The following is a 14,804-nucleotide window of genomic DNA, read 5'->3' as shown; positions in this document are numbered from 1 at the left end:
CGCCACACGCGCCCAGCATGAGTTTAAGCCACCGGGTCCAGGACTCGAACCACAGTTGGCTACATGGGAGTCCGGCAACATAGCCATTGCTAACTGCTGGTACTACAAGTTAAATTTTTTTTAAGGTGCCCTGTAAGCTGTTCTGCCACCTGGCACGAACCATCCACTTCCCCCCACTGGGGAAGGACATGTTATCTCCAAGTACGGCACTTTGGCATGCTGAGCATTTCTAAAGGAGATGGGAAGATCCTAGAAACAAAGTCTCTCTGACTTTCTCCTTCCCTCCTGTCTTTCACCCCCTCTCCCTCCCCAAAGTTGATCCTAGATACCAGAATTCCTCTTTCCCAATACAGGTCTTAGACACGAATTGCTTCTCCTCTAAAACAAGTCGTAAAACTACCAAGGTCACTGTCTCCCGTTTCCTTGAAGACCCTCATTCCCTAGAAGACCTGACCTATATGAAGAGGAAGGAATGCTGCATAGAGAGGCCACGAAGAACTGGACAGACTCAGTGGGTCCCGGGCCCTCCCTTCTGCCCCCCACTCTGGCCTATTACCATTAGATTATTCCTTCTACCAAACACATTTCTACGTGGCTGTCCATTCTTCATGGAATGTCAGCACACAAATAGAACGTTTTCCTTGCCTTAGGGGCTTCATTTCTGAGGACTCTTAAGTCACGAAAAAGTTCGGTAAATCAATTTTTTATGTTTTTTTCTTGTTAACTTTTTGTTATAGCAATGACACCAGTAAGCCTTATGATGGGGTGAGAAAATATATCACAACTCCCCTCCCACACATACCCACAAACACTTTGCAGATCTTCAGAAACCCTGGTGTGCAGTTTTCCCCCCTCAGCGGGGCGCCGCCCCTTCCGCCCAGCAGCCCTCAAAAACCTGCTAGAAAGTTCTCCTCTCCAACGCCCTCCCTGATGCTCTCAGGAATAAAGAACTGTGTTTCGTGTTCCCACGGCTTTGTTCATACCTTAATACAGCTCTGTAACTATCTCTTGCTTGTCTGGCTCAAAACAAAGAGGAAGCCAGACCAAAAAGTCAAAAAAAAGCTGAGAAAGACGCCCTCACAGATACCCTGAGAGAAAAACTACAATTCCCATGAGGCAGTGGGTCCGGCATCCGCAACTCCCAGCATCCACTGCGTGGCCCAATCCTGTCAGAATAGTTGGTGCTGCGTGAGGCGAGTTCAAGTTCTCAGAAGGTGTGGAGAAGCCCCAGATTTTTGGGATGGCGGCGTCTGAGGCAGGCCATGAGGCGTCGACGGAGCGACTAGATATCGCGCGGGGCCTAGAGAACGTGCCCGTGAGCGCGTGGCCCTCAGGGGCGGAGCCAGCGCCCTTCCAGGTAGTGGGCGGGGCTGGGCGACCAGGAGAGCGTGTGTGGCCCCCCTGTGGGCGGGGCCAGACGTCCGCGATCTGCGCGCGGATCCCAGGGGAGGGGCCCTGCTTTTCCAAGTTGTGGGCAGGGCTAAGCGGGCGGGAAAGCTGTGTCCGCCCTCCGGAGGCGGGGCCCCGCTATTCCAGGTAGTGGGCGGGGCCAAGTGGCTGGGAACCTTAGGCGTTTGGCTTTCCCTCTGGTGGTTACTTCTCAAGCTGATTCTCTAGCTCTTAAATCGATCTTTTACCATATCACCTTAGAAACTTCAGAGGTCCCTTAGAAAGAGCCTTGAGACAACCTAGCTTTTTGTCTAGGTTCTGTTCTCAGAACTTCATGAAGGGTCTGGTACAAATCACTTCCCTCTCTGGTCTCAGATGTCTCGTGTAAGATGAAGATGGAGCCTATAAATGGATCTCAGCCTAGTATCATGGTTAAATTGTGTTTAATCATGTGCTTTAACTAACCCCTAGAGTCAGATTTCACTGAGGTCTCCCTAGTATTGTGAGCGCTTAGCAAATACAAGTTAGCTTTGGCTAAAGCCTTAGAGCCCTCCAATGTACATTTTAAATAATAGTATCTCTCCCTCAAATTGCTTTGAGAATTGCAGGTAAAACACAGTTCCTGGTTTGCTGTAAGAACTTAATAAATGCTCACTACTACTCTTGTCTCTAAGCCCTTCCTATTCTTAACTTTCTCACCGCTCTGACTTTGGCCTGAAAATTACCTAAGGAATAAGGAATGACAAGAAGTAAACCCAAGGATATTGAAATGGAAGGAGTTCTGGTTTTAGATATTACAGAGCTCAGTTCAGGATTTAGCTATTTTACATCCACAGAGCCTGAGCATCTTCATCTACAAGATAAAAATAAACATTTAAAATTTTATAACCCTTTTCACATCCATTATCAATATTGATGCCTATCTGCCCTTTTTTTCTTTATCATTAGGATCAGATAAGGTACTATATGTAGCAGTTTTCAGGTTGTAGAGTAGGATATTAATGTTCAGAAATGGTTCCCCCCTCAAACTACCTTTGGCAATTTATGGTTAATAATTTGGTTGGTAAACACTAGGAAACAGTGGTCCCTGAAAGCTTATTCAAGACCAGATACTGCTGAATGCTATGCATTTTCTTTATTCAATAAATAATTGAGTGTCTACAATGTGCCAGGCATTGTGTAAGGCTGGGCCTAGAGAATAAAGAGCTGAAGCACACATTTCCTGCTCTGGAGCTTACAGAAGGATATAGAAAGCAAGTGGCCTAGAGATTGCTATCTAACCTGAACAAAATATACAAAACAAAATATAATCTAGTCCATTCTTAATTTAATTCAACAAATGTATATAGAGAAACTAAATGTGTGCAAGATAGTGGTTTGGGCTGCAGAGAATATGCTAAGACTTCAGGAATTCTGTAAAAAAAAAAAAAAAAAAACGAATCCAAGTACAATTTTATTTTGGTTTTAAGCCACCTGACCCAGGTCTCAAACCACAGTCAACTACGTGGGAGTCCAATGACGTAACCATTACACTATCTCCTGGTCCATGAAATAAACTTTTAAAAAATCAACTTATTTAAAAATAAATTAAGTTGTATAAGTATCTCCTTTAGAATCATCTTAATCATTAATGTTGAGGATATATTTCTGACTACTTTCCAACTTAAGATACTTTCTAAGGGGCCTAGGAAAGTCATATTTACAAACATTATTCTTGCTGGAATAGACCACTCTGGTCTAGTAATTGTGGGTAGCACATTACATCCTGGCATAGCATCACCAGATAAATAGCAAGGCTTTCTTATCAATGTCTAAGTTCAATTCAGACATTCTTTTCTGCTGACTCCAAGTCTCTCTGAGACAAAGATTTGTAACCAATTAGTAACCTAAAAATTGCTAAACCCACTTATAGGGGCCTGCAGGTTTTGTGGTGGTTAAGGCACTGGATTCCCACATGGCTAACTGTGGTTCGAATCTTGGACTTGGTTGCTTGCTTTCTCACTTTCCATCTCTCTCTGTCTTTCTCTAGTCAAATTAAATAATATTATTAAAATAATTCTTTTAAATAACGAAATAAACCTACATATAACCTCTGAGTCCCTGCTTCCACCTGTTCCACCTTTTTTGGAGCAGGCCAATGAAAAGACTCTTTATTCTGACTCACAATATTGTCTGTGTCTCCTGTTCTCAGAATTGAATAAAAGAACTGCTACAATCTAAGCAACCTGTTTCCAGGCCTAATCACTCACAGTCATGCTTAGAATAAACCATATTAATTATTACATCAACAGAGCTTGGTCATTTCCATTGACAGTGTCCATAAAACCAGGGAGTTTGGGGTGGGCCCTATGGCTTCTTCTTTAAGGGGCTAGATCCCAAATGGCTGACCCTTTGGTTCAAGTCCTGGCTTCAGTGGCTTGAAAAGATGCCTGGCACAGGGTGCATGCATGCCCAAAGTCCCAACAGGATGAGAACTGGAGAAGAGATTGCTGCATGACCATGCCCCATTTGGGGGTACGTTCTCTTTCTCCCTCTCTCCATCTCTCTGTTACTCTCTGGCAAGCCCATGTGCCTTCTGGCAAAATGCCAAAAAACACATGGGGCTTGATGTACTGATTATATTTTTCAAAATGCATTAAATATATACTTGTCCATTAAAAAGGGTAAGATGACTCCAGCAGCCTGAAAAACTTCAGATGTGTGTGCATGCATGCCCCCAAATCCTGACAGGATAGAGATATAGTGGATAAAACATTGTAGTGTGATCACACCCAATTGAGGAATACTCTCTGCCTTTCTGGCAAGCATACATACCTCTGGCAATTAAAAAAACAAACATTTTCAGGACCAGCAGTTAGCGTAATGGCTATGTCACTGGACTCCCACGTAGTCGACTGTGGTTCAAGTCCCGGACCCGGTGGCTTAAATTCATGCCAGGCGCGTATGCGTGTGTGCCCAAGATCCCAAGAGGAGACTGGAGGAGAAGAGATTGTGGCGTGGCCATCTCCCCTGGGGGGTGATTTCCTGCTTTCTGTCTCTCTGTCTCTGTCTGTCTGGTGAGCGCACGTGCCCTATAGCAAAAAAACCTCTCAATAAATAAATAAATAAATAAAAAACCTTTTCTAAAATACAAAAAGGAGAAAAAGAGGAATGAGGAAACCTTGTAATTGATCCTTAAGCCTACAGTTGATGTACATAAATAAAATTCAATCCCACAGTATTCTATTAATAGCTACCTATTTATACAAACAACTTGAAACAGGGAGTTACAAAAAAGACTGGATAACCTTCCCCCACTTTTTTTTTTTTTTTTTGATATATTTTTACCATAGGGTGCATGTGCTCTCTGGGGACAGAGAGAGAGGGAAAGTGAGAAATCACCTCTCAGGTAAATAGTGATGCCACAATCCCTTCTCCATTCGCCTCTTGAGATTTTGGGCACACACATACATGTGCCCAGTGTGATTCTCAAGCTGTTGGGTCTGTGACTGGAATTGCCATCTACCATGTGGGACTCTTACACCTTAACCACCATGCCACCTGCTGGCCCCTGGATCTCTTTCTTAATGAGCGTATAGTGTTATGAAAGAGATAAAACATGCTTGAAACATTAAACAAGGAACCTAAAAGTACTTTCAACTAATTTTCTTCCATATATTCATGAAATACAAAACTATTCATAGAAAAGGTCAAAACAGCCTGTTTACTCCAAGCCCTACCTTTACAGCACATGCACACCTAAGAATTTAAGCATGAAAAACTCAAGTACAAACAACTTTGTATTTGATTTACTTTTGGGTACTGTGTGAAAAGGCAAAAAGGACAAATGATTAGATTAGAAATAAGCATATCCTAATGTCATCAGAGTAGAAAGCTAAACAGAAAGTTAACTAATTGATTTCCCTGAGCTCAGATTTAGAGCTAACCATCTTCAGGTCTCTTAGAAACCAGCTTCGAACATTATTTTTAAGATCTCAACTAGGCCTTGACAAGAATTACCAGCTCGGAGTCTTCTAATAGCTGCTTGGTGTGAAAATAAACTTAAAAGGCTAGAGGCCAAGTACAAAGTCTTAGAGCCGAGATTTCAACATGATCAAACAAAGAATGAAGATTTTCACACGTCCTTAAAATTCAGAACTGACTCTCAGGTTTTAAGCCCAGAATATTGTATGGCATCATACTTTCAGTTTCTGGTGCTGCATTACAGAATGGAACCCAGAAAAATCAAACTTCCAGTTAAAAGCCATCAAGAGCTATAATCAATTGATCAGAAAATACTTGTGGGTGTACCTGCTCTGCACCTTGTACTATAGAAAGGAACCCTGCTCCTAGCACCATGCCATACCCCCAAACATTATGACCATGCCTTTTTGTTTTCTTTTTTTGTCATAGGGCACATGCACTTGTCATAAACAGAGAGAGAGAAAGTGAGTAATCACCACTTTGGGGATGGCTACACAATTCCTTCTTTGTGATGTTGTGCACTCATGCACATATACCTGGCATAATTTTCAAGCTGCCAGATCTGGGACTCAAACTGTGGTCAACCATGTGTGAATCTAACACATTAACCACCATGCCACTTGCTAGGCCTAGAGACATATGTTTGTTAGAAAGGCCAAACCTACATATTTAACACAATTAGGGAACCCTATAATCTATGCCATTTAGATCCCAAACTTCATGCTATTAACTGTAAGTGCAGGTTTAGTTCAGAGAAGAGAAATGATTGTGAACCAAAGAAGCCAAGAAAGTATGTTTGGCTTTCAGCATGTCTCCTGTTTCCATTATGGCATTTTAGGTAGCCAAAAAGATTTTCCCTTTTCTGTCAAAAACTTGAAATCTCCACCCAGTGTTTCAAGAACCCACTTTCTAGTGTACCCACTTGTACTGATCATTTTCTTCTACTCCCAACCTTTGCCTGAACAATTCTGTGCCTTGATATGTGCCATGAAAAAGTAAAGCTTATGTCATAACAATGCAAGAGATAATCAAAATCCCATTCTCCTGTCTCACTGTATATTTTTCTGGCTGGATGTTTCTAAATCCCAGTGTGTACATGTAAGAGGCAATAAGGCAACATTTGCTGATGAATGAAAGAAGTCTGGACTGGGTCAGCTCTTGACTTCTCTACTTGAGATGGATAAGGAATGGTAGATAGGAAAATAATGGCTAGATACAATTTTGGCGTATGTTTGAACATGGGTGGTTTAACTCTAACAACCTTTCTTCACCACTCTGCTTCGCTGACTGAATAATTTGTTTTTTTGTTTTGATTTATTTTGAGAGACAAGATGTAAGCATTTTTTGACAGGATCTCATCATAGTCCCCTGCTCAGCCTCCCAGTTAGCTACGATAGGCGTATGCCTTCATGCTCTGCCTGTTTATGCTGGTTAGTCTGGGGCCCAAACTAGGGTTGCCCATGAGTCCCAGGCCTCACAATTCTTGTGGAGGATTTATATCCCAGCCAGTAGTTTTTATGTGGATTTTTTCATTTTTTTCCTTCACAGAAACTTGTGAGATAGATGAGGAAATGTTTAGTGAGATTAAGTAATTTGCCAGAAATATGTGTTTTAAACATCTAAAAATAATACCTAGAAGAATCAAGAGAAGCGAGTATTTTTTTTTGGAGAGATTTTCACTGTAGGGCACGTGCGCTCGCCAGACAGACAGAGAGAGACATAAAGACAGAAAGCGAGAAATCACCCCCCAGGGGGGATGGTCACGCCGCAATCCCTTCTCCTCCATTCTCCTCTCGGGATCTTGGGCACGCACACACACGCGCCCGGCATGAGTTTTAAGCCACCAGGTCCAGGACATGAACCACAGTCGACTACATGGGAGTCCAGCGACATAGCCACTACGCTAACTGCTGGTTTCCGAGAAGCGAGTATTTTTAAGGTATCAAATGCCTAGCCCTGAATACTGCATTATTTCATTTAAAGTTCATGAAAACCACCCCATGTATGAGTATTGCTCCGTCTTACAGTTGCTGCCCAAAGGTTAGCAACTCACTTGCCAAACGTTCCAAAGCTTCTGAGAGCCTGGCTCTGTTTGTGTCTTCTTTAGGACATTCATTGTTCTGCACTAAGTTCTACTGGTTGGCCAGGGTTCAGCTCACATCCATGGTTTTCCTGTCTGCCCTTCAGCACACTTTGCTCTAGTCTCACCTCCCAGTGGGAGACCTTGTTGTTCATTGGACAGTTACACCTTTGACTAACCACTCCGGTCATTTCCTGGAACCCTTCTCAGCTTCCGCCCTGAGAAGAGTGTATCAGTCAGGACTCATTTGTTTGCAAGAAATGTAGTAAACACAACACACACTGGCTCCAGCACAAAAAGGAAGGAACTCCTAAAAGTTCCAAAGTGGTAACTATAGCCATGTCAGGATCCAAGAACTCTAAATTATCAGGTATTTCTTTCCACCACCTTTCCCCTTGGCATCCCTGCTTCTCCTTCTGGTGGCTGGCTAGACTCTCAGTAGGTCTTATCTATGTGATAGGACTTGGGAACCCCAAGTGAACACTATAGTTTACCAATGCTCATAGCAAGAGAATGACTTTTTCCGAGTTGTTTCAGCAGATATCCCAGAATTATATTTCACAGGTGTTGCTAAGGTCATGGTCCATCCATGAACCAAATGCTGATGAAAAGAGTGAGTGATGTTGTTTACCCAGGTCTAGGTTTCTATCCAATCAGGATCTCCATCCAAACCACTGAGACAAAAATGGGGAGGGTTCACTTGAGAAGAGTTGGGGTGCTGTTATCAGAAGGAAAAAAATGTTATAGTTATTAGGACGGTAAAAAATACATGTCCACTATGAATGTACCCCTCCCCCCCCAGTTTTGATCATTCCTTGACTTACAATAGGTAGAAACAGGCTCCAGGATAACAACTTTGTGGATCAGCTTGTCCAAAGCTTTGTACCAGGAAAAAACATATAGGCTGTGGAAAGAGAGTTAGAAATTGGGAGCATTTAAATTTAACTCAGGTCAGCTGGCTTCCAGTTTGTAACCTATTTTCTGTGAGTGTTCAGAAAGATCCTCAAAGCTTAACAGTTTGTCTGCCATGTAAATATTAAAATAGACTGTCAGGTCAGTGATCTCAGATTATCTAATTCAGGTAAAATAACTTTCTTGAGGGCCAATCCCATGGCACAGTGGTTGTACATTGGGAGTGGGATCCCGTGTGGCCAACCATGATTCAAGTCCTGGTTCTGGTGGTTTGAGTGTGTACCCAGAGTCCTGACAGGAAAGAGAAATGGAGGAAGGATTGTGATAGGATCATACCTTATTGGAGGTGCTTGCTTTCTCAGTGTCTCTTTATCTGGAGGGCATGCACACCCTCTGTCAATGAAGAAAGAAAAAAGGGAGGAGAAGAATAATGAAAAAGAAGCAAACAAACAAAAAAACAATCTTGATGGAATGGCATTTTAGTGATCTTTTAGGGAGAAGAAAATGGGAACACATGAAAACAGGATGACTTGCAATATCATATTCAATGATTATATTCATCAGTGGAAAAATGATATTCTCATTACACAAGAAATTTGCCCAAAGTTTTTTGTTATCCTTCAGAAGTATCTACAGCTTTTCAGATTTACCTAGCATTTTTAATCATAGTCCCTAAATGATTTTACATTGTGTGTCAAATTTAATCGCATGATTAAAAAAAAATGCAGCCCTAGATTCTTCAGAGTTTATTTTTTTTTATTTTATTTTTTTAGGTTTTTGCCACAGGGCGTGTGTGCTCATCAGAGAGGAAAAGTGAGAACCCCTTCCCCTCTGCCCGCCCCCCCAGGGAGGATGGCCATGCCACAATCCCTTCTCTTCCATTCTCCTCTCAGGATTTTGGGCGCACACACAAATACCTGGCATGTTTTTTAAGCCACTGGGTCCAGGACTCAAACCACGTAGTCAGCAATGAGGAATTCTGCAACTTAACCACTACACCATCGCTGCCCCCCTTTTAAAATATTCTTAAATAAAAATAAGAAAAAAAAAAAGAAAAAACACCTTTTCAACAAGGATCAATATGTTCCCCTAGTTAGAAAGCTTCACTGTCATACTTAATTTTAAAATGAGTTATCTGTGTCAAGAAAAAAAATGAGTTTTCTGATTTATTTAGTACCTTAAAAATATGTGTACCTTTAAGCACAAATCAATTCAAAAGAATTCTACATGAACACTTTAACAAAAAGATAGTAAAATCTTCCTTTCCCTGAAAATATCTAGATAACCATTTACATATCAATGTTGAATCTTTAAGAAACTTGAAGTAGATTCTATTTAAAACAGCAGTCATTGAATTTGACTAATAGGATATCTTTTTATTTTTATTTTTTTTTAAGTTTTTACTATGGAGACTTGTGAGCTCCCTGGAGAAAAAGAAAGAGGGAAAGTGAGAAAGCATACCCCACCTCATCCCCCTCACCCTTCCCACAGAGGGGATGGCCACACTGCAATCCTTTCTCCTTCTCTTGGGATTTTTGGGCACACTTGTAGTGTTTTTCAAGACATTGTTGGTTAGGCGCTGGACTCCATCTTCAAAGATGGCCACGTGTGATCCAGCCACCTTAATCACCACGCCACCGGTTGGCCAGGATATTTTTCTAAGCCATCCTTTATCCCTTTAGGACTTTTCAACTAAGCTAAAGCTGTAAGAAATAATGCAAACAGAAGCCATTCTCTGCTCTCCACCCCCAAACTACTTTTTAAGCAGAACTGGCCTTCCCCCACAGGCCCTCCCACTCATCCTCCTCCTCATCTTTCACAGGAGGATGTCAATCCTTCCCCCACATCTCAGCAGTTTTTTAAATATAGGGTTTTGCACTTAACTACATAGCTCTCCCAGAGGCCTCCACAGGGAGTATAGCTACATGCTGTTCAATACCTTTCTAAAGCTTGGTTGGGAGATTAATGGAGGATTGACTGAAAGATACACGGTATGAACATTCCTCTAGGTACTCTAAAATCTATCTCCAATGAAAGGCCATGCAACTGGTGCCTTGCAGAACTGCTGTTACCCAACTATGCTGTGGCCTCATGCCAGCAGCCTTTATTCAGGGTCAGAATAAAAAACAGCTGATGATACTGCTTCCTGGAAAAGAATGGTGTAGAAGGACACATGGGCAAAATTTCTCTCTGGTATCAACACTGGAAAAGTCGATTCTTCTTCTGAGCTGCGAGCTTGTTTCTCATAGACAGTGCAAGCTGTACATCTAATTGTATATCCCTCTTCGAAGTGGCTGCTCTCAGGCAGAGCTGAATGTCCAGTCTACTTTACTACACACTTTGTGTGACTAAGCTCCCTGGACCAACTTGCTCTTATTTTCCCTTTCACTTCTTTTTTTTTTTTTTTTAAAGTTTTTTTACAATTTCTCCCATAAACAAGAAAGACAGAGAGTGTACCCTCAACTGTGCCTTAATGCTGCAGTTTGCCCCCAGCTTCAAGCAGCCCTGGATCATGAGCACGTGCTTGTCCCAGCATACTTAGGGAGATCTTCAGCTTTGAACACAGAGCCTTCCAATGTGGGTTAGCCTTGCACAGTGTGTTGGTTTGACTGTGCCACCCTCCAACCCTCACTCTTCTTACCTGTTGTTCATTTATCTTACCTGTTTCTAAATCTCATTAAGTCATTTTTGTAACAAGGCAGGTATAAATAAATGGATCAGGTTCCATATAAGCAAGAATTATTCTTTACTTAAAGGACTATACTGGGCTTATGAAAGATTTTAACTTTCAGGGTTTGGAAATATGCTTAGACTTAACATAGACTTTAACCACCTAGAGATTGTAATTTACAACGGTCTTTTTTTCCCATGACATTTAATAAATGTAACATTTTGAAAATACAAGTACATTTAAAAGACAGAAAATGTTTCATATTATATCTTTCTCATTTAATAAGAGCAGGATTTCTCTATAATAAATGTATAAAAATGTATAAAAAATCTACAGTAAGTTTAAATATATATAATACCTATTTGACAAATGCCATTTTTTAGAATCCTGCCCACAATTGATTTATTTATTATTTATGACTCTTATCTCCAGAAAGGATCTGAAGTAACCTACAATAAAAATACATATATCCATGTGTCTTATCAGGCTAAGGTAAAAGAGATCAGAAGCTAAGGATAAAACACTTCACCATATTCAAACACTAAATTCAGCGCTGATTTTGCCCAACATCAAAAGCTAAACAGAAAGCAAAGTCAGTCACAAATCTTTTTATTTCTAATAACAGAAATAATTTTTCTTATGTAATATGTTTTTAATATTAGGGGTTTTTGGGGTTTTTTGGAGAGGTTTTTGCTATAAGGTGCATGTGCTCACCAGAAAGACAAAGACAGAGAGACAAAAAACGAGAAATCACCCCCCAGGAGAGATGGCCATGCCACAACCCTTTCTCCATTCTCCTTGGGATCTTGGGCATGTACCTGGCATGAGTTTAAGCCACTGGGTCCAAGACTCGAACTGTGGTCGATTCCATGGGAGTCCAGCAACACAGCCATTACATCAACTGCTAGTCCCCTAATATTAGTTTTTCTATATTTTTATTTATTATACTTTAAATAAAACCACAAAAAATGTCAGTTAAAAATTAATCTTATTTTTAAACTGGAAAGAATATCAGACAACATTTTAGCATATTAGATCACTTCTGACATGTTTGAAGTAGATTGTGTACCAGTCAAAAACTGCTGGGAAAACATGGAATACTTACCGTGCCTTGCTGACTTCCAGTATTCATGTATTTCACAGTATATGCCTGATCTCGTAGCTGGACCCGGAGCAGACATCGATCCCACTCAAATAACCTTTCCTGGATGCATCTGTGTCAAAACTGCCTGCTTGCCTGGTACATGCTCCTGTCTCCGCCATGAGGAAAACTATGATGGTAATTCATGCCTTAGAAACATAGGGTCAGAAGCAAAGTATGCTGAGCCCATTTTTGAATGCAATGTCTTGTGCCAGTGCAGTGACCGCTGCCGAAACAGAGTGGTCCAGAGGGGTCTGCAGTTCCACCTCCAGGTGTTTAAGACAGAGAAAAAAGGCTGGGGACTTCGCACTTTGGAATTTATACCAAAAGGACGGTTTGTGTGTGAATATGCTGGTGAAGTTTTAGGAGTCTCTGAAGTACAGAAAAGAATTCACTTACAAACAAAACATGATGCAAATTACATTATAGCCATCCGAGAACATGTTTATAATGGGCAGGTAATGGAAACATTTGTTGACCCTACTTATATAGGAAATATTGGGAGATTCCTTAATCATTCTTGTGAGCCAAACTTGTTGATGATTCCTGTCCGAATTGACTCAATGGTACCTAAGTTGGCACTTTTTGCAGCCAAAGATATTCTCCCAGAAGAAGAACTCTCTTACGACTATTCAGGAAGATTTCTTAATGTAGCGGTGGGTGAAGACAAAGAAAAGCTAGATAATGGGAAACTACGAAAGCCTTGCTACTGCAGTGCCAAGTCTTGCACCGCTTTCTTGCCCTACGACAGTTCACTGTACTGCCTCTTAGAGAAGCCAAATAACAATTAGGAAGGAAATTTTCACCCACTGGCCACTCTCAGTAACCAAGCATTTGTGGCTCAGTCCCTTCTGCATACCCTTCTTGTAAGCAATTTATCCTGGAGGTAATTCTGCTGTGTGGTAGGCAGCTTGCCCCTCCTTATAGGGAAGGTCAGTGGTTCTCTAGCTCTGCCTCTACCTAGGGGCATAACTCAGGAACGTGGCGGTGTTCATCTATGTCCTTTCTCCTCCTTTGTGATACAGTTCTCAGTGTGACCCGGCTACATAACTATCCAGAGACTCACTTTCCTAGTTAGACGTCGCTAAGTGACTGAGTAGCTAATGGTATATAAGTAAAAACAATTTTGTTCTTAAATGGAGAGCTCCTGCCCTTCTCTTCTTCTTTCTTCCTGTTGGCTGGAAAGTATATCTGACGTATATGCTCCAGTTTGGAACTGGAGCAGCCATCCTGGACCTCAAGATGACTGTGGGGAAGGAAGCCATGCATTGACACCAAAATGAAAAGTTACTTGCTGATGATAATGTATATGGCAATGTCTTTGTCTTGACTGCTATGCACTATATTCGTGCTGGGGAAAGCCATGTTGAACACTGTAAAGATTATAGTGATTAAATGTAAATAATAAAAAGGAAAAAGAAAGGAAGCCATGCATAACAAATCAACAAGGCAAAAAAGAGTCTGCGTGTCTGGTACTGTATGGTCCTGATCTGATACCTCTGGATTTTTAGATGAGAAGTAGTCTCTCCCTTGTTGAAGGCATTATTATTGTGAATTTTCTAGTGTTTGAACTGAACCTAATCATGATCAAAAGACACACACACAATTGTGGCTGGACCAATCTAAGTTGAGCTTTCAGACCCATTTTATCGGTAATAAAGCTAATACTTTTATTTCCATCTGCCTTTTCCATCTTATTTCTCATTTGTTTCTAAGCATAGATCAAGGAAAAGGATATGATTATCACCTCCTAATGCTCTTATAATTACTACTAATAGAGAAAAATATAACCACAATAATGGCTTCTATGGTACAATCAAATGTCAGAAAAGTAAACATTCTAAAATGTTCAGTATATGCTTGGCTGTCCTCAAGAGCTTGTGAAGTTACACTTCAGAACTTCAAAAAGCCTTATTCCTTATGTATTAATAACACAAAAATAACCTGTCAACACCACAGAATGCTATGGGAATTTTATAATCTCAATCAAATTTCTTGAGTGTCTAACTACATTTCTACCTTCCTTAAAACAAGGATGTTGGAAAAAAAAAAAGAGCAAGGAAGTTGCAAAAATATAGTCATTATGGAAGTTTATTAAACATTTTGAAAGTTAAAATAATTATTTGGGCCCATTTAATATTATTTAATATATACTTTAATTTTTTTCTCTAGCGTATTTAAACTCTATCACTCGGGACCAGCAGGTGACGTAATGGTTATGTTGCTGGACTCCCATGTACCAACTACAGTTCAAGTCCTGGACTCAGCAGCTTGAAACTCAGCTGGGTGTCCATGTGTCCATGTCCAAGGTCCCCAGAGGAGACTGGAGGTGAAGGGATTGTAATGTGGCCATCCCCCCTGGGGGGTGATTTCTCACTTTCTGTCTTTGTCTTTCTGGCAAGCACCTAAAGCAAAATATAAATCTCTCTCTAAAAATAAGTTAATAAATGAATTAATTAAGTAAACTCTATCACTAGGAAGTCCTGCACTTTATAAATAATATAGGGATCCAAATTATAAATAACTCTATGTCTGTGTAATATAATCATGCTGGGTTATATACCTTTTTTTTTTTTTTTTGAGAGTATTTTTGCCAAGGGTGTGTGCGCTCGCTGGAAAGACAGAGACAGACAGAGAGACAGAAAGTG

General features: G+C 40.9%; 1 protein-coding gene and 1 long non-coding RNA gene across 2 annotated transcripts; one reads left to right on the top strand and one right to left on the bottom strand.

Annotated features, from left to right (window-relative positions):
- The first annotated feature begins 1,164 nt into the window (after positions 1-1,164).
- Positions 1,165-13,977, top strand: LOC102469064 (histone-lysine N-methyltransferase SETMAR). Its single transcript, XM_006172361.3, has 2 exons — positions 1,165-1,357; positions 12,159-13,977. The coding sequence occupies exons 1-2, from the start codon at positions 1,241-1,243 to the stop codon at positions 12,945-12,947; spliced, it is 906 nt and encodes a 301-aa protein (XP_006172423.2). The 5' UTR covers positions 1,165-1,240; the 3' UTR covers positions 12,948-13,977.
- On the bottom strand, positions 7,281-8,845 carry LOC114009564 (uncharacterized). Its single transcript, XR_003550963.1, has 3 exons — positions 8,681-8,845; positions 8,257-8,336; positions 7,281-8,150 (listed from the first exon to the last, which is right to left on the bottom strand). It is a non-coding gene; the product is annotated as an uncharacterized LOC114009564 (long non-coding RNA).
- Positions 13,978-14,804: the final 827 nt, after the last annotated feature.

Source organism: Tupaia chinensis, unplaced genomic scaffold, assembly GCF_000334495.1.
Source record: "Tupaia chinensis unplaced genomic scaffold, TupChi_1.0 Scaffold000565_1, whole genome shotgun sequence".
Taxonomy (NCBI): Eukaryota; Metazoa; Chordata; class Mammalia; order Scandentia; family Tupaiidae; genus Tupaia; species Tupaia belangeri.
Note: the sequence above shows the minus strand (reverse complement) of the source record. Positions and strands in the feature narration are given on the sequence as shown.